The sequence below is a fragment of the Parambassis ranga genome, chromosome 2, assembly GCF_900634625.1.
Source record: "Parambassis ranga chromosome 2, fParRan2.1, whole genome shotgun sequence".
Taxonomy (NCBI): domain Eukaryota; kingdom Metazoa; phylum Chordata; class Actinopteri; family Ambassidae; genus Parambassis; species Parambassis ranga.
Genome location: NC_041023.1, coordinates 43572703 through 43591931, shown reverse-complemented (window position 1 = coordinate 43591931; position 19229 = coordinate 43572703). Strand labels below are relative to the sequence as shown.

At 44.4% G+C, this 19229-nt stretch overlaps 2 protein-coding genes across 13 annotated transcripts in view; both read left to right on the top strand.

Moving 5' to 3' along the window:
- Nucleotides 1-11360, top strand: part of LOC114452402 (muscleblind-like protein 2a) — a 41244-nt gene extending 29884 nt beyond the window's left edge. For 2 of the 12 annotated variants that reach the window (XM_028431715.1, XM_028431707.1), the window contains exons 5-10: nucleotides 501-761; nucleotides 3288-3341; nucleotides 3753-3903; nucleotides 4919-4954; nucleotides 5922-6016; nucleotides 8779-11360. In XM_028431715.1, the coding sequence (XP_028287516.1) occupies nucleotides 501-761; nucleotides 3288-3341; nucleotides 3753-3903; nucleotides 4919-4954; nucleotides 5922-6016; nucleotides 8779-8793 (612 nt within the window). In that variant the 3' untranslated portion in view covers nucleotides 8794-11360. Of the gene's footprint in view, nucleotides 1-500; nucleotides 762-3287; nucleotides 3342-3752; nucleotides 3904-4073; nucleotides 6017-8778 lie in introns of those variants that run through there. The other 10 variants (XM_028431738.1, XR_003672262.1, XR_003672263.1 and 7 more) reach the window with 10 other exon arrangements.
- Nucleotides 11361-12971: 1611 nt separating this feature from the next.
- On the top strand, nucleotides 12972-18580 carry LOC114452492 (ras-related protein Rap-2a-like). Its single transcript, XM_028431829.1, has 2 exons — nucleotides 12972-13722; nucleotides 17636-18580. Exons 1-2 carry the CDS (start codon nucleotides 13409-13411, stop codon nucleotides 17871-17873), a joined length of 552 nt encoding a protein of 183 aa, XP_028287630.1. The 5' UTR covers nucleotides 12972-13408; the 3' UTR covers nucleotides 17874-18580.
- Nucleotides 18581-19229: the final 649 nt, after the last annotated feature.

Below are 19229 nucleotides of genomic sequence, written 5' to 3'. Positions count from 1 at the left end.
GAAACATTTTTTTTTCTCCACTACATTTATAAAGATAAACAATAATCTCCCAAAGACCTGAGGTGATGCGTAGGTGTGCGCCTGTATGTGTTTTTCTGCGGGAGTGCTATCACTTAGCAACTGAATGAAGCTGGCTCTAATGAAACAGTATCCCTCTGAGACACTTACACACTCCCACACAGAGCCATCATGTGTGCATGGCAGGTTTTTGTTTTTTTTTCATGTTCTGTACATGTACACTCTTGTGTGTCTCAGTCCCAGAGTGCATGTCAAAAGCAGATCCCACATGGGCCTCTGGACAGTTTAACACTGAACGGTTCAGTGATTCTGCAATCATTTGGGTTCAGCCCACATTGCAGCGTTGTTATATTTTGTAGAACCTTCCATAAAAGTCCAAAACTGGCTGCTTTCGGTTTCAATAATACACCAACACACTGCCTTGTTTTATGTCCTGACATGTTGTCTCTTCATCCACCCTGACCCCCCCCCCCTGCTCCCAGGTGTGCCGTGAGTTCCAGCGGGGCAACTGCGCCCGCGGCGAGACGGACTGCCGCTTCGCCCACCCGAGCGACAGCCCCATGATCGACACCAGCGACAACACAGTGACCGTCTGCATGGACTACATCAAGAGCCGCTGCTCTCGCGAGAAGTGCAAGTACTTCCACCCCCCGGCCCACCTGCAAGCCAAGATTAAGGCTGCCCAACACCAGGCCAACCAGACAGCTGTGGCGGCGCAAGCTGCCGCCACAGCTGCTGCTATGGTGAGAGCACTGGCACCACAGCCCTCATACTGTACAGTATGATACTCAGTGGTAGAGCAGCAGACATAAGGTCTGGATGGGATGATAAAAAATATTTTATAGCCTCTGTTATATACCTTGGATTCTCCAATGAGAGCTTAGCCTTTTATTATAATATAGTGGAATGCTTTTATATTTTTCTTTTCTTATTATTTGCACATCAAACTAATCAATGTTTAGTACAATTTAATGCCACCAAAATAGGTGGTGTCCATCGTTATGTCCAGGAAAACATTCTTTCTTCCTGACTGGACGTAGCCCAATAATGTAGTCGCTGCATACACCTGACATAATTTCTAAATCGTCTCTACTTAAACACATATTGCTGAGCGTGACACCCATAAAATGTGGAGCACTGCTTTATTACTATACAAACCGTACCAACCTCTGCTGGTTTATTCTAGCATACTCTAGTGTACAATTCACCAACAATAGTCATCCCAAAGAGAGGCCGTTGTATACAATAAACAGGGTTTAGTGAGACCTAAACACATCAGTATAACGCCGCATGAACAATCTGTTATTATCTCACCGCAGTCCTCTTTTATTTCCCAATGCCCTTGGTTCATACAGAGACAATGTGCTGGCTCAACCCCCCCCGCCTCACTCTTCCACCCCGCTGCTCTCAATGATAAGTGCGGTTCTCTGCAGATCAGTGCAAATTGAATCTGGGATGGATGAGGATGTAGTATTACAGTGGGGGTGTACCTTCCTCTGCCTCTAGTCAGAAATATCGCCCAGCAGGCTGATCCCCCCACCTTCCCCCCACAAGCTCCGAGTGGCTTCTTTTTCAATGGTCCTTTGGCTACTGCACTCGCACAGTTTCCTCCATGGCATGGGCATGCTTAAGCGTTTGCACACACTTCTCATTGGCTATCTCTCATCGCTGCTTGCTCACCCTCTTCTTCCTCCACGAGTCCACAGTGTGGCCGATAGGGAACTGTTTGTGCACAAGGAAAACACTAAAGCATGCATAAATAAAAAAGAGCCTGAGACTCCCCAAGGCACTATAACCTGATGTTGACCTGACAGTGCTGCTCTTAAAGGTACAAGGAGAAGATTTAGCGTAGGTTGCTCACAATCCCATGCTTTGTGCTCCTCCAGTCTTCCCAAGTTTATCAACTTTATGACCTAATTCCTGGTTTACCTTCAGTGCTAGAGTGAGGTGAAGAGGGTTAACCTTAGGACAATGACTTGTTTAGTCAGCACCTTTAATCCATTTTGTATCTTGTAGCCCTTAGCCTTAGCTAAAGCACTTTTATTGACGCAAAGGCCCATAAACCTGTATTGCTGCACTGCTGCAAAAAAAGGGTAACATCATTATCGCTAACTCACTTTTTTAATCTAAAGCAAACAGGGTGAAGTGTACTGTAGATAGGGTTACACATTAACTGATACAGCTACAGTAAGAAGATCCTATTACTGAGATTACATTGTGTTGCTTGCCATGTTGTGATCTTCTTCCTCATTGCAAGTTGACTGCGGCCATCTTTGCTTTTTTTTTTTTCATGTCACTTTAATAGACCACCTTCCATTTTTGACTAACCTCAGTGTACTGTTAACAATACAGAACATCAGCAATGCAGTTTTAAAAAAAACCCCACATACATGAAGCAAGAGGCTTGTGCATGGACCCTGTTAGCGTTGTGTTCACCACATCCATGTCATTGATTTTTGTTTTTTTTTTTCTTCCTCTCAGCAGTGACAACAAATATAGGAACATTTTAAAAGAAGTAAAACTGTTCTTGTTGCCGTTTTAGACCAGTTTCCAAATAATCGTCTGTGCTTCTAGTTTATATCAATAAACAGAGCTCCACATTGTTAAACCGTAACTCACTGCACTAACAAAGCCCCGTGCCCTGATGATGCAGGTGTAGTCTGTGAAACACTGTAGAAAAAGGATGTGATTGGTAAACTTGCTTTTCATCGTGCTGTGACAGAACGGCGAAAGCGCTCACATCCTGATCCGTCATTCATGTCCTTAGGCCCCAAACCCACCTCACATCGTCACATAGAGTACTCCAAGGAGCACTGTAACTAATGTGTGTGTAGAAATGTAGTGACAGTACTTGTAGTCAAGTTGTGTTTACTGCTTTTTGTTCTCGAGTAGATACTTTTAAAGTTTTACTACTAAATGCTCTCCCAGTAGTTTTAAGTGTACGTCATAGAGTCTTGCTTTTTTTTTAACCAAAGGTTTAATATAGATGCTTTTTTTTTGTTTTTTTTGGCTTTTGTACTAATTCAACAAGTAGCAAATGTTTCTTTATAAAGTAAACAAAACAGTTTTTTGTTTATGTGCATGCCTATTGTTTTGTATGTGGTATACTTGCATTCAGATTATTTTTGTTTTTGTTTTTTTCCTTCTCACCTATCCACAATGCAATGCTGTCCCCCATGACGCACCTCTGCTTGCTGTTACCTGTATGTTAATACGCTTGAATCCCATTGGCCCACTGCCATCATGTGCTCGCTGCCTGCTAATTAAAGACTCAGTCGACTGCCAAAGCAATGAAGCGACCCCTCGAGGCAACTGTAGACCTGGTACTTTGACCTTTCACCTTTTGCTTTGCATGTAGCTTCTTTAATTGTACTGTAGCCACTCACAAAAATTTAATTTGGCTCTTTTGTTTTTGGTGAAACCCTGTAAGACACTTTAATGTATAAAATATTTATGATTTATGATCACCAGTGGCAATTCTAGACTGTATCGTGCATATTTTTTTTAAAACTATAACGTAATGTTAAAATATTTTTTGAACCTGTTGTTGATGCTACGTTGTAGTTTCTCACTGTCCTTGTAATAGTTACAGCAGGTTTCCATTTTGTTGTGCTGTGCATAGACAAATAACAGATTTAGAAGATAATAGTGTTGACTTGTTTGAGTATACAGTTCAAATCGACTGTGCTTCTGTCGTGTGTGTGTGTGTGTGTGTGTGTGTTTTGGGTGGTTAGGCGTTCCCCCATGGCGTCCTCCAGCCCCTACCAAAGAGACCAGCACTTGAGAAGAGCAACGGAGCGACCTCCCTGTTCAACCCCAGTGTTTTGCACTACCAGCAGGCGCTGGCCAACGCACAGCTCCAGCAGCCCGCTTTCTTTCCCACAGGTAAGAGCGGCCAATCCACACACACACACACACACACACGCAGATACAAGCACAGGCATGGAAATCACCTATGACAAAATACTCTCTATCTTTAGGCCACATTTACACATTTCCATTGTATGCATTTAGGATTAACATAGTTTTTTTTTCCCCCCCTTATTTCCCTTTAGATCTTTTCCCACAACAGACTCTGCACTCACACAGAAACTAACACTACCTTAAGGGCCTATGGGATCACACGCTAAATACGTTAACTGCTGCTAATATGCTAGCACGAGGATCAGACTTACCCCCTCGCGCTTACGTCCTGCTCTTTTTGTCTCCCTTGGGGTGAGATGCCTAGCAGGCTCTTCATCTCCCCCTCCCTCCCTGTGTATCCGTGTGTAGTGTAGTAGCCCTGGGTCACGTTCTAATCTGTTCCTTTTGAAATGGGTGGTGTTTCTGCACAAAAAAAAAAAAAAGAAGCTGTCTCAGGATATTTGACGTTTTACTTTTAATATTGGTATGACAGACGCATAACTGAATGACTCCGGTGCAGTGAACCCTACCCATCTTTTATTTGATTTGGCTCTGGATGGAAGCCTGTGCACGTCATTGCACTGACTCTGCATGATGCTGCTGGTTCAGTTCACCTCTGAAATTTCATTCTGATCTTACTAGCACATAGAACACTTTTAACTCTTTGTCTTAAGGAAAAAACGTACAATAATACATATAAAAGTGTCAATATGTGTGTGAATATATCAAATATATAGAACCAGCCGAGCTGCTGCAATATCACTCACTTAATCGGGGAATTCCTCTGCTTGCTAATGCATTCATAATAATCTGTAACAATAGTATCTGAGCTGAGTGAAGGCTTGGAGCTTTATTTATTTAATTATTTATTTATTCATTTGGTCTTGTCTAACCGTGTTGTTCTCCTCCCTCTCAATTAACCCATTTATTTCCCTCTCTGTCTCCCTCCTCCTCCTCCTCTCTTCTTTCTCTGTCTTTCTCTGCATGAACACAACAGGGTCAGTCTTGTGCATGACTCCTGCTAGCAGTCTTGGTAGGTCCTGACCTTCCCATTGCTCTCTCTCACACTCACACACACACACACACTAATCTTGATTTTAAGTGGGAGTGGAGGGGAGGGAAGGGATGAGTGGGCAGTATCTTGCAGGTGAGACAAAATGTCATCGCATCATCCCTCCCTGCAAAAGGTGATGAAACATTTTACTATGCAGAGTTTGCATTTTGCGTCCATTTTGTTTCACCTGGAAGACTTTTAGGGTCTTGTTTCACTACTGATGCCTTTCTTTGCTAATGACTGTTTGTTAATGATTTAAGTCTGGATAAAGTACTGATCTGTTCTAAAGCTGTAGGATAGCTTCTGTCTGTTTGCTGTGCTGTGTTGATCAGGAAATTTAAATCAGTTTCCCAGAGAACGTTTGTCTAATATGTCAATTATTAGCAAAATCGTAATAATGATTTTTTTTTTTTTTAACTGAATATTTCATCAAAAGTGCATGTTTTTTGGCCTGAGTGTCTGGCATCTCCCTGCTGCTCAGCTTGTCAGCCCACATGGATTTAAAAACTCAGATTCCAATCTCTGCTGCCAGAAATGGCATTGATTTGTTAGAATCGGTGTCCTGTACCCCCTTTAACTTCTCTGGGAAAAACAGCAAACTGATTTTCCATATAAATTTCCTTACTTGTGATTGTAATCAGCTTCTCTCCTCTTGTTTTTTTTTTTATTGTTTCTCCCATGCTCTCTTTTTCTTTCTTTCTTTCTTTCTGTCCTCTTTGCTTTGCATTGTGAATGGTTGCATGCCATCTGCCGGTGTAACCCTAACGATGGCTTGCTGGCTCTCTGTAACATCCGCCTCCACCACCGTCAACAACATCAATAAACGTCGACACGCACTGTTGCCGTGGTTACCATAACGCTCCACCTACCTGTCCATTGCTACCACCTCCCTACTTCACTCTCCCTCCCTCCCTCCCTCACCCCCTTTCCTACCCTCAAAACAAAGTCCCAATGATGTACAGTGCTACGCCTGCTACTGTCTCTGCAGCAACAACTCCTGCCACAAGTGTCCCCTACGCAGCAACAGCACCAGCCAATCAGGTTTGCTCCTTTTAAAGCTTTCTTTCATCAGTCCCTGGAGCTCTGAATAAGTACTACCTTCTAATAGTGAGCTGCAGTAACCTGCAGCTGAGCCCCACACCCGGCCTCTCCCTGTTACACATGCACTGGGTGTTTTCCAGAGAATTTAAACCAGACCGGGCTACCTGAAGGAGCATCCTTAAGGAGCTCTCGACAAGCACTTCTTCAGAGCTCCTACATTTGCAAGTAGTAGTTGTGTTGTGTTGCACTACTTCCTGGTTTTTGTTTTGCACGTTCTAAGTTTTATTTTCCACTTTTCTTGTTGTCAAATAAGCCTCTCCATCTGCAGCAGGGGCGTCATCTGTATTGCTTGTGTGCTCCGCAAACACACAAACACACACATACACAGAGAGGCCATTCCTAACAGCCGCCATGTCGGATCTTTTCCTTCCTTTCCCAGTTTCACCTTTTTACCTTTTTCCTGGTTGCAGGATGAAAGGGCAAGTAAATCATGTAAGGAGGCTGCGCTTGTCAGGGGCGAGGCAGTCGCAGGAAAAATGATCACAGAAGCTGTCTAAAAATGGCCTCTGATGGGCAGCTCTCCTGTTGCCATGTGTCAGCAGGAGCCAGGGAAGCGGGGGCCAGGTTTCAGTGCCAGACTGACGCATGCGTGCCCCATTTAAAAACCTGGAAATTTTAGCACAATGCTGGCACTCTGGCCTCACACAGCTGGCAATCATTTACTGGTAGTTCTCTTTAAAAGGTGGCTCGAGGACACGCAGATGAAAAGTGTTACGCAGGTAGAAATCCTCTTTGCAGCAAGAGGGGGAACATGGAAAATACATAAATTACTATGGTTACAGTTCTGACTACTACTTTTATATTATTATAAGAGTCTTTTCAAATGTCTGTATCCCCTCTGAAATTGAACAAATCAATCTCAAAACTACGTATTTCCTCACCATGAATATTGTCCCACCACTCTGTGCTTTATTGCCCCTCATAGGCCAGCCTTGTGTGCACTTCCTGTGAGTCACCGTCTCTTCCTGTAATTGGCATGCAGCAGCAGTAGCAGCAGGAAGCAGAGCTGCTCTTTAAAGATGCATGTGGGACAGGGAGCCAGAGAAACACTGACGTCAGCCCTCGCTGTCTGTCTCCGTCTGCTGCCCCCCTCCCTCCCCACCTTCTGAAAGATCCCTCCAGCTAGGACACAGTTAACCCTTGTAATCATCAGCTGTGCTGCACACAGTGCGCACCTTGTTCACTATAGTCATCCCAATCATATGGTTCCTCACACGGGCTGTTTGGTAAAATCACATGCCGTTGATGTCACCGTCTTTGCTGGAAAACCACCTCTCAGCATCTCCTAAATTATTACCTAGCATCTTAAAGCATCACCATGCGATGTTTTGAGCGGATGAGGTCCGTGTCTGCATCCTGGATGCAGCAGACATGTCAACAGGTTCACAGTCTGGTCAACTCATGACTCTGTGATTCATTAATGTAACATGACAAGCACCAGCCAATCACATCATTCCGTGTCCCAGCACATATTAACCACGCATGGCTTTGCTGGGATTTCTGGTAACGTCACACTGCTTTGGCTGGGAACTGTGGGGCTGCAGCGCCCTCTGCTGTCATAATATTGTACCGTCAGGAGAATAGATGGGTAGATAGGGTGTCAAACTTAAGGACCAGGGACTAGTCTCGCCAAAACTTTTATCTCAGTTAATAATACTAGGCCACTATATACATGTAATCCTAATAATAATCTGATTTTCATCAACACTTCAAACACACAGCACATCATTTCCACATGCTCTCCTCCTCACTTGTTCTGGGCTGCTAATAATCGCTGCATCAAACTGGACCTGTAAACAGTTTGTTTGTGCCGCCCTGTCTGGTTAATCCCCCTGAAGTGACTTCCCTTTTCCACACTGCACTGTGCAGCCGGCTTTCCTCTCAGTGCCTCAGCGCACATCACACTCTCTCCCACTGTTGGTGACCTTCTGTGATGTGTGATGTGACCAGTGGCTTCTGTCCTTTGCCGGGTCGTCCATTGTCTATTAACAAGCACCATGTGCACCTTGTCCTGCATTGGCTTGCTGCCACCGGCAGGCCCACATGATGGCAGCCAGCAGCTCTTCTACCTTTCTCCCCTTCTCCAATCTTTCTTTTCTCTCTTTTGTTGTAAAGTGGATTAATCTTTATCTCCTTAAGGAGAGAGTACACACCGGTGGGCAGACCAGGGTCAAATTGCTATTTCATAAGAGTTAAGACGCTTTTGCACTTATCTGCATGGAACAGCAGGCAGGTGGCGTTACCACATTCTGACAGAAAACATTTATCTGTGCTTACCTGACCTTTATGGGATATTGTTGTTAGTGTTCTCCGCCTGCTGTTTTGCTTTAAGGGCTCAGTGTGCTTCAAAGAAACTGAAGGAAAACTTGAACAGAGGCGCCCCATCAGAGCCTCCTCTTCAGCAGTCACTCACTCCCACTGGGGAAAAAAAAAATACATACCGTGGTCACAATTACCATGTTTGTTTACATTTGGATGTAAAGAAAGTTTCAGGACTATTTACCTCTGTGTAGAGTTGGTCACATGACGTCTTTTTTTGAAGCATACTGCAGCCTATATTAGACAGACAGGCAAATACCGTTACCCAAAAACATCAATGCTTTTATTTTTAATAATCAAAACACAGCTAAAGTGTCACTCCATATGTTTTTTGTTATTGTAAGAATCGTCCCTAACATGCTCCTCCTCTCTGTGTCTTGCAGATTATTCTGAAGTAAGGACGGGAACGGAGTGTCACGAAGCTGCACTAGGAAACCCAAAACAGCCCCTCTGTAAATACTACCTTACCTCTCCCATAGAAGTCCAGCAACCCGCATGCTAAGACTGTAACACTTCAGTTTAACCGTAAGAACTGCAGTGCCAGTGTAACACACACACACAGAAAAAAAAAAAAGATATATACTGTATGTATTGCTAGAAAAAAAACTATGAACATAAAAAACATAAAATCATGATGTATAGTACATACATAGCAGACACACTTTAGCCGTCAAATTTGACAACAAAATAGCCCTTCTCGCATATTTATTCCGGAAACCTCTGCACAATGTTCATCCCTTCGGTTAGGAAAGAAAGAAACGGTGTTCGATTTGCACTATGTGAGAAGTATAGTGCGTCACGTTGGTCACAGAAAACCCATGCACAGCCACACCTACGCACTCTGCGCTTTCAGGAGGGTTTCGCTGTTCGTCTCTCTGTCTCTCTCTCTCTACAAAGCTGAATGTCCTTCAGAGCAGACAGGCTCGGGCTCCTCCCCTCTCATCGGCCACAGATGCTGTTACGATGCCATGCTGAAGCTCATCCTGCCGCCTTCCTGCCAACGTTTTTCATCTCCAGAAACATCTTGCCAAAGTTTGAGGCTTGGAAGAGGTCGGTGGAGTCAACCTCCAAAACTCTTGTTTGTTGTTTTTTTTCCCCTTTTGCCATTGCCCACACTGCAAATACATCCCACTAACCCTTGCGTTGTTGTGGTGCTGGGTTCTGTTGTTTGTGGGATAGATTGTGCACGGGTTTTTGCATGCAGTCAAAAGGACGGCGGGAGATAGTCGTGGCCATTACCGAGAAAAAGCCTAACAGGCTCGGGTCTGTGCCAAGGGCTCAACAAAGCTTGAGGGTTTGTTCCAGACATACCAAGCCTTGTATGTTTGTTTGCTTGTGTGTGTATGTGTGTGTGTGTGTGTATCTGGAGACTGATGGTCTGCCGGCAGACTGAGACTTGAAGCAAGGTCTAGCAGGTGATGGCAACACCAGGCCTGGTAGGAGTAGGTTTTTCTGGAGGCGTGGAGGGGAGGGGGGGATTAAGTGCTAAGACTAAAAACAAAAAAAAAAACAACAACAAAAAAAAAACGGTGCATTTGACGACACTCGTCAAGCAAAAAGATGACTTGAACTTCGACTGGAGGGCTATCTGTGACCGTCGGTTGTCCTGTCCAACCCCACTATCACCGATAATCCTGTTCCATTTTAGAAAAAAAACTGTAGAAGTGCCTAAGAAATGCTCATCAACAACATCCGGAGTGCATCACTTAAAACATCACAGACACACAACACACTGGCTGTCACAGACTTTTTTTGGAGGGGGAGGGACGAGGAAAGACGTCACATTTGCTGCTGGAAAACCCGTTTCCTAGCAACCCGCTCATCAACATCACAAGTGACTTTATGAAAACAAAAAGAAAGACAAATCAAAAATAGCTTTGTAGAATGTGTGGTGACTTCCACAGTGTACCGTCATTTCTTACAGCGGTTGGAGTAGTTTACACGGGGAACAGGAGTGAGGATAAACACATGTATTGTAAACTGTGTAATGTGTGTAAAAGTGTCTCTTATTTTGAGAGTTTATATTCATGGTTCTAGAAATGTATTCAGAGTTATTTAAAGTTTTGTGTTGTGTCTACTATCAGAGTTTGTTCACACACCCCTGAAACCCTCCATCACCACATTTCAGAAATTTCACACCAGACTTTTTTTTTTTTTTTTTTTTGCCATTTTTAAGAATTCTAAATTTTTATTTACAAAATCAGATGTAATTTCATGGTGCTTGATTAACATTGACAATCCACAACAATCACATGCATTATGATTTGTATGTAATATTTGTGGAAGGTGGTAAAAGTTCTATTTTGTTGTAATTTATCTTTATGTTACTTCTTGGTCAAATTTTAGTCAAAGAAAAAAGAAAAAACATTGTTGTAAACTATTCTATTTTGAAATGAATGTAATTTATTGAGCTGTGCTACGTTCTGCACGGTTGGTCATTTCAAGGTCTAACCTGCCAGGTCAGCGAATGAGAAGCGGCACACGTGTGTGTGTGTGTGTGTGTGTGTGTGTGTGAGAGTGTGTGTGAGGGGCGGGCATCTTTAAAATCTAAACAAACAAAAAAAAAAAAACAAAAAAAAAAAAACACCCACCCAGGGAGGAAAAGCTACTGGATCTCTCTTGCCTTCTCATCGATATAAAACAGTTCAATGCGTTGCAGTAATGAGCATAGATATAGAGTTGCTTGTGTTGTTGGAGAAAAAAAACATAATGTTTATTGTATAGATGACATTTTACCAAAAAAAAAAAATTTCAAAAAAGATGTACTTTTCACTCTAGTATAATAGTATTTCATAACAATATTAAGTTGTTGCTGTGGCAACCAAATGTTGCAATTACTAAAGTTGGGTATTTTTGTAAATGACATTGTTAAGTTGATTTTTTGTTTTTTTGTTTTTGCTAGAACACTGTACACAAGGTAGATTATAAAAAAAAACAAAACAAAAAAAAAACATTTCTTATTCTTCACTGAGATTACGACCTAATATTTTCATTAGCAAATAACAGCCTGTATAGTGCTGTGACTGTAACACTTATAGATTTAAAGTCATCAATGTTACATAGATTACATATAAATATATATATATAAATATATATATATATTATATCTCTATAAATAAGAATGAAATAATCTATAAATTGATAAGTTCAGATGTACAACTCTTCCCCTGACAAAGGACCTGTAGGTTCCACACGGAGACGTTCTATTCGAGGCGATGTATCACTAGTTTAGGATTGCACTTTCATATTGTTTAAAAGACGTGGTTCCTTTAAGAGTAAATCTGTTCATCAATCAGAAGCAGATGACTTTAACTCAACATGTTGCATGGGAAGTTTTTTCTTTTCTTACTAAATACTGAATGTTTCTAGTGGAAAACAAATGTCTGTACACACACAAAAAAATGTCCTCATCTGGTGATGCCCTTGTGTATGGAGATGTTATGTTTATTTGATTTTTTTTTTTTTAATGTGTCGGCAATGATTGACTGATGGTAAAAAAAAGCACTTTCTGAGCAGTTGGTCAACTGAGCAGACTCAGCTTATCCAAACACTTTGCCTTATCTTGAGTCGATCGTGCTTAAGGTTGTCTGTTTTTAATCCCCTTGCAATTTCTTTTCGAACATTTCTATCCGACATCAGTTTTGGATGTGCACGTCACGCGGCCAAACGAAAATATATATATATATATATATATATATGTGGATGAGGCGACTGCAACGGAAGAGTCACTCCTCTGTGTTTTTGGTGTCCCTAATTTCTGGTTTATTTTTCGTCCCATTGCCTTACAATGGAACTGCGTGTTATTCACAGCTTTAGCCAGCAGAGGCCACTACAACCGGAGACTGACGTGTGACTGTGTGTCATCCTTGCTGCAGTGTACCAACCAGACATGAATTTAAACTTCAGATTTATACTTTCCAATGTAACCATTTTTAAATGTATTCTTTTTTTGCATATATTTTATGTTTCTATAGTCCAATGTTTCTTTGGTTCCAGCAAGATAGTGTAAAATCTATTGAAAGAAAGAAATAAAGAAATCAAATGAACTGCTGTTTGTCCTGTGATCTGTCTAAAGCATCATCATCACCGATGATAAACATGATAAGAAGACACACTGGGACGAGTAAGCTCTTTTTTCCATTTTTTTTTTTTGTCATTTCCTGTTATTTAAGTGGAGTAGATCCATATGACGGGTTACTAAAACCACTGGAAGGAAGGGCTCAAGAAACCACAGGCTGACTCAGGATGGCGTCTTGTCTGGAGTGGAGGATTGTGGGAGTTTAAACCTTAAAGTTTATGGTGTTAATCAGAGGAGTTGTTTGGCATTTAACGATGAGGAAGCAACTGACTTCAGGAGCCAGCTTCCATATTTTAGGAGCTGCAAAAATCATTTTTAATTTGTAATTTTAAATGACAAATATAAGCAGACAGAATTATGTTATTATTATTATTATTATTGAATATCAGTTTGACATTTTCTATAATGAAAGTCATGTCATTTCCTCTCTATAGCGCCTCTCCTCCCTGCTGTGGTGTGGCACTGATCGCCCTCCATACATTCCAGGAAGCACTAACATCCAGTGGATGCGCCGAGCAGAGGCGTGGATTCCCGGCACTGTTGTCTTCCTCGGGATAAATAGGCTCTCTGCCTTTAACTCTGCTTCTCCCCTGCTGCTGCTGCTGCTGCTGTCTGTGTGCAGACAGGCGGTGTTAGCCTCCTGTTTAGCCGGCACAATGAAATGATGTGCCGCCTCATTGTTTCTAATAATAGCCGATCTTATTTTTACCACGCCGTCGCCTTATTGCATTATGGATGCCTCTGGAACGGTGTCCCTTCAAGATAGCGTGGGAATATCTCAGTAGAGGCTGTGCATGCTCCAGCGTCCTCCTCTGTAGCTGCATCCTTATTTACTGTGTGTCATGCCCGCAGTCTGAGTCCGGGGGATGCGCTTCCTTCATCCGCTGCTGAAGCCTTTCTCCTCTGCATGCCGGGTTTAGGTCCGCAGGAGCGCGATGCGGGAGTATAAGGTGGTGGTGCTCGGCAGCGGCGGGGTGGGGAAGTCCGCGCTCACGGTGCAGTTTGTCACCGGGACATTTATAGAAAAGTATGACCCGACCATTGAAGATTTCTACAGGAAGGAGATCGAGGTGGACTCCTCTCCGTCGGTGCTGGAGATCCTGGACACAGCCGGCACCGAGCAGTTCGCCTCAATGAGGGACCTCTACATCAGGAACGGCCAAGGCTTCATCCTGGTCTACAGCCTGGTCAACCAGCAAAGTTTTCAGGACATCAAGCCCATGAGAGACCAGATCATCAGGGTCAAAAGGTGAGACACCTTCACACCACACGTCACTTAATTAGATTAACTCTGGAGTGCCACATGGTACCACCCGGGGGCCCCCCTTAAAGTCCCTCAAAGCAAAGCAGGATTTTCCAGCATCCTCTCCTCCAGTGCTTCGTGAGAAGCTTCAGCTCAGCTCATATGTTCTTCATAAAAGCCCATCTGTGGCTCACCTGTCACACAGCAACCCGCTGAACCCTCACTGCATTTCATATTCACACACACACACACACACTGGGACTCTGGATGGCTTTGATCAGTCCAGTCCATTACTCAACAAATCCGCTGAGCTCATCCCAGGCGGGGAGAGAGAGAGAGAGGGAAAGCTCAGATCTCGCTCTCTTTTTTGGCACTGAATTATGGGTGTTATTTGAACTCCAACAGCGCCGGGTGTTATCGAGTCCATCCACAACTCCACCAGCACCAAGCCTGAGGGTTGCAGACATGGCTAGCTTAGCTTAGCTTAGCATCCAGCACAGGAAACAGAGACTGATACCAGTGAGTCATCCAGTGACAAGATCTGATCTCTGACTCATGCACCTCATCAAAGTACTTTGGAAGCGCCGCCCCTCTGATGTGAAAGCTGTGTCTTTACACTTGAATATATATTTACCTAACTGCACACTGTGTCTTAATAATGCATAATTTGACCCATGCAGGTCAGGGCGGCTCCATCACTGGAGTGAACTCGGTGCTCCTGTGGCGTCACGGCTGATGATGCTCAGCTCAGCCGGGGCCCTGTGCATGAGGGAAATCCTTTGAAATGAATAATCTAGCCAGCCGCCACCCAAAAAAAAAAGCAGCTGCAGCTCCACTGCACCAGCCGCTGCCGTCCTCCAGTGTATACCTATAAATATTTCATACTTTTATTTCGCACTCTGGGCTGGAAGCAGGGATCCGTGCTGTATATGAGCAGGAGCTGCAGGCTCTCATTAAGAAAATCAGCTCCTGGTCTCCATTAGCTGTCTTGCAGGAGATCGGCCTCCCTCCCTCCCAAACGTGCTCTTGCTGAGCCAGCAGCTAACAACAAGCACCACACACAGAGATGTAGTCTGTGTGTGTGTGCCCACTCACCAGAATTTAATGGGATTGTGTTGGGTTGGAAGCCAAGAAGACATCAGGCCTCCATTAGTAAAGCATATAAACCAGGACGGCTCTCAGTGTGGGAAAGAACGGAGCTACTATAGAACTGTTTGTCTGATGCTGGCATCAGGTTAGCTTAGCTTAAAGCTGGGAAACTCTATAGTCTGAAATATTACACATCCTCACTGTTAACCAGCTGCTTGCTGCTGCCCTAGCCTTTCATCCAACTCTTATCTAGGAAGGCCCACGCTATCTGTGGAAACATCTGGGTGTAACCCTGCACATTATCAAGTAATCTCTGCTAAGGTCTGTAGTGGTATGGAGGAGGAGGAGGAGGAGGAGGAAGGCCGTTTTCACGCTGCACTGATGCTGTGTCTAATAGCAGGAGGTGAGCATCACGCGCCGCTGAGTGAGACCTAAACTATGTATCCCAGAGGGGGCAGCGGCCTTTAGCAGGCTTTTAGTGTTCGCCATCAGGAAGGAGGGAGCCACCAGTAAAGTGCTCATCGTCAGTGCGGGTTTAACGTATTTACTGCACCATGCTCGCTCGTCTCAAAGTAACACAATGATCCGAGCTGAAGGAGTTAATGCAGAAACAATTGATCTGATTTATGAGCCCTTAAAGCTACAAAGCTCCATATTCTTTGATGTGTATCTGGGGGTTCCCCACAGTGTAGCTGGAACAACAAAGATCAGAGTGTTTGTGAGTCATCCTAACATTAAAGGCACCCTGTGGTGTTTTTGACCAGCAGCAGCAGCAGCAGCAGCAGTGAAGGATCATGGGAGTGCGTCTCCCCCTCAGTGATGCTATGATTGAATTCTGGGACACGGAGTTTCTTTTCAGGTGAGAATAAACTCAGAAGTGATCACACTAATCCCAGGTTAGTCCAAGGGGATGCTACGTACTCATGATTTATGAATGGGGTCACATGGTTACACACACACACACACACACAACAAGTGACGCACGGTAACGCCTCTATCTAACAGAGCTCACCTGTCTGTCTTCTGGACTGTGCCGGGCTCGGGTCTACCCCAGCCAGGGAGGTGGATCCCGCCCAGGATTTGCTCTGAAAATAAAAAGGGCAAAATATTAAAAGAGTGTCCGATGGAAGGACCACAAAGCAGCCCAGCTGGGCACTCACCTGTTCTTAACTGGGAAGACTGCCGAGCACTGCCTCCTCTCTGGAGCTCCTCTATGATCATCACGCTGCTGCGCCCACATGTTGGATGAGAACCGAGTGGAATCATCCGCGCTCCAGATCCGCCTGCTCCATGGTACCCGGACGCAGTCAGAGGGCTGGTTGTCGCAGTGTGGCTGCTCCAACTCCTTAAATAACAGCAGATGCAGTGCAAAGAGGCGCCTGCAGGTGAGGGGGGGGCGCTGTGCTGTGTATGTGACGTCACTGTTGCTATTTAGCACAGCAGGTAGTCCTAATAAATATGTAGTACCCAGAGGTTGTATGTGTGTGCCTTATTTCTGCAGAGGTGAAGGGTGGAGCACCTCCACCTGTGACCCCTCTCTTATTTCTGGAATCCTTTCTGTTAGGAGCCACCTGCTGCCGTCAGTCCCGTAAATCCAACATGGCTTCCATCCAATGCAAAAAGCTGCATATTCATACAGCTGGCAGCTTCAGCCAAGTCATTCCAACTGTGCTGTTAATCCCTGTTATAGATGGCGTCCAATAATTATGCTGCACCGGGAACAAGTTGGCTGTTTTTTTTTTTCTGGGCTTCTTAAAGGGACAGTTCACCCCAAAAATATTTGTCATTTGTTGTGGGGGAGATTATTATCCCCGTTTCCCCTGTAATAACGCCATCAGCTTGTAAATCCCTGCAGGGCGTCTTTCTGAGCAGTTTTGGTGACGGACCCCCCCCCCCCCCTCACAGAACGCTGGCTCTCCCTGTGTCTTTGTAGATATATATAGAGTTTCTCCTGCGAGCCTGTCAGATTGCATTTGTCCACTCTCCTTGTTCACACTTCACACGCTGTAGACTCCAGCTTTCCAAACACACACACACACACAGGCCAATGTGGGATGCTTGTCCTGCTGAGGTCAGCTGCTGTTTGTGTATGTGTATGTGTGTGTGTGTGTGTGTGGGTTGCACAGGGGGGGAAATGTCAAGCTGCAGGGAAGTGTTTGGCATTTGTGTGTGTCTCAGCCTTACATTCACAGGGAGGGTGCTCCAGCAGGTCCTTCACTGCTCCGGTTTGCCAGCTCTTTTCCACGCCTCAGCTCTTCTCCCAGCTGAGTGAATGTGGCAGCGGGCCACCAATCTGTAGATAAGAGCCTGTTTCTCAATAGCACCAGCAGATCAATAAGCCTGGAAAGCACTTAAGGATGATTGATGGTGGTCGGCGCCATTACCTGCTGTGAGAATATGTACACACACACACGCTGTAATTGACATTGTGTAGTTATTTAATCAGAGAAAACATGAAGGGTGTCCGAGTGAAATTAAATATCTTGTAATGGAATAAATCTAAAGGGCTCCGGCTGCACTCACGGGGACTACTTTACTTTTTGCCAGTGGCATGCGAAGCTCAAGGATTTTTGTTCCCTAGGCCAATGTTCATGTCCTCTGTGTACGTGAGAGCAGCACATTAGCTTTATTCAATTATTCAATAACTTATTCCATTACTCTGCTCAGCCTGGTTTCCTTGTATTGATGGCTCACGCTGGGGAGGAAAAAAGCTTCAAGACGTGCTCCGTGCGTGATGGAAACAATGATTTTAAACACGAATGGGTCGCCATTCAAAATGTGCTTATATTAAACAGAACTCAAAGGACTGCTCTTGCCTTTTCGTCTGCAGGTACCAGCAGGTGCCGGTGGTGCTGGTGGGCAACAAGGTGGACCTGGAGGAGGAGCGGGAGGTGTCCCCCAGCGAGGGCCAGGCCCTGGCCGAGGACTGGGGCTGCCCCTTCATGGAGACGTCGGCTAAGAGTAAGTCCATGGTGGACGAGCTTTTCGCCGAGATCGTCAGGCAGATGGACTTCTGCCCTCTGCCGGACCGGAGACACACCTGCTGCCCCGCCTGTAGCGTGCAGTAGTAGCAAGCCAGACCGAGAGACGTGATGGATGGGAAGAGAGTGGAGGGGCATTGTGGGAAATGTAGGAATAGACAAAGCAGGTTAACAACACTTGACCTCCCACATCCATCACCGTGATTATTCAGGAGAGAATTTCTGGGGTTTCCCAAAAAGCAGCACGGTGCCAGAAGCATCCTAAAAGCCATCGACAAAGAGGATCGCAGTGCTAAAACGCTTTTGGGAAAGCAGCCACAGGTCCAAGCAGAGATGGCAGCGTGCTCAGCGGTTTATTCCTCTCTCTTTTTCTTCCTGCTTGTGTTTTTCTTTATTGCACTTTTTGGGACTTCTTCTTCTTCTTTGACAAGGTGCAAGGCCGATCACCGAGCATCCGAACAGACACCACTGTGAAGGAGTCGAACAGGCCCGCCTAACTACGAATGAATGAAAAGATGAACGAATGTCTAAAACAAAAATAATCTGCACCTTTGGGGGAGAAGATCCCAAATGCTGACATACTGTGGATGATGTGTGCATGAAGTTGTGCTGTCACACTGACATTGAGTACAATCAATCTCACCCAAAGAGGCAGTTTCAACCAACCAGTCATTAAAATGCACAGACACCTTGGTCTACAGACGATGCAAATGCCTGGTATGAAGTGTCAGTGTGTAGTTCATCTATCTCTACATCACATCAGATATGTAGGAAACACCTATTTTCAACAAAAATAAAAACTTTATGCACAAGTGTGTCGTGTGTTTTGAATAATGGTTATTTATGTCCTTACTCTAACCTCCAGAAGTAAAAAGATTTACTCTTTTTTTTTTCTATTAAGCATTTACCTGGCACTGCCTGGGCCTGTGCTGAGATGATTTATGGTGTTTCGGTCCTGCTGCTGTGCCCCCTGGCCCTGGCGTCCTCCTGCTTCTGCTGCTACCATTAGTGCTAGCCACTTACTGCTGATTCTGGTCCTGAAAAATCCAACAAGCATTTGTCAAATTCTAAAGTACCATTAGAGTCCATTAGGAGGATGAAATTGGGGACACTTCAAATCCAAGATCATAAGTTTGGATTTCATCCAATCAGCACAGAGAAGCAGTCTTTCAACACTGCTGAAACACAGTGAGGTCATTCAGATATAAATTGTGGACACAATAAACGCCCAACCTTTAGTACAACTGCCTGGATGATTATCAAATAACTGCAGTTAGTAACAGAAACATGGTGCATTATGTTGTATCTTGTAGAAAATGGCGCTGATTCTCTATAGAACACATTAATTATTGCAGATTTTCATGTGCACAGCCCACATTGAAAAGAATACCAACAGCGACGCCTGCTGCCACAAACTGGAACAGCACCCTGTTCCCCGGCTCA

Coding starts and splice junctions, on each gene's coding strand:
- LOC114452492 (XM_028431829.1), top strand. CDS start 13,409: ATGCGGGAGTATAAGGTGGTGGTGCTCGGCAGCGGCGGGGTGGGGAAG. Junction 13,723..17,635: donor CAGATCATCAGGGTCAAAAG/GTGAGACACCTT, acceptor TTTCGTCTGCAG/GTACCAGCAGGTGCCGGTGG.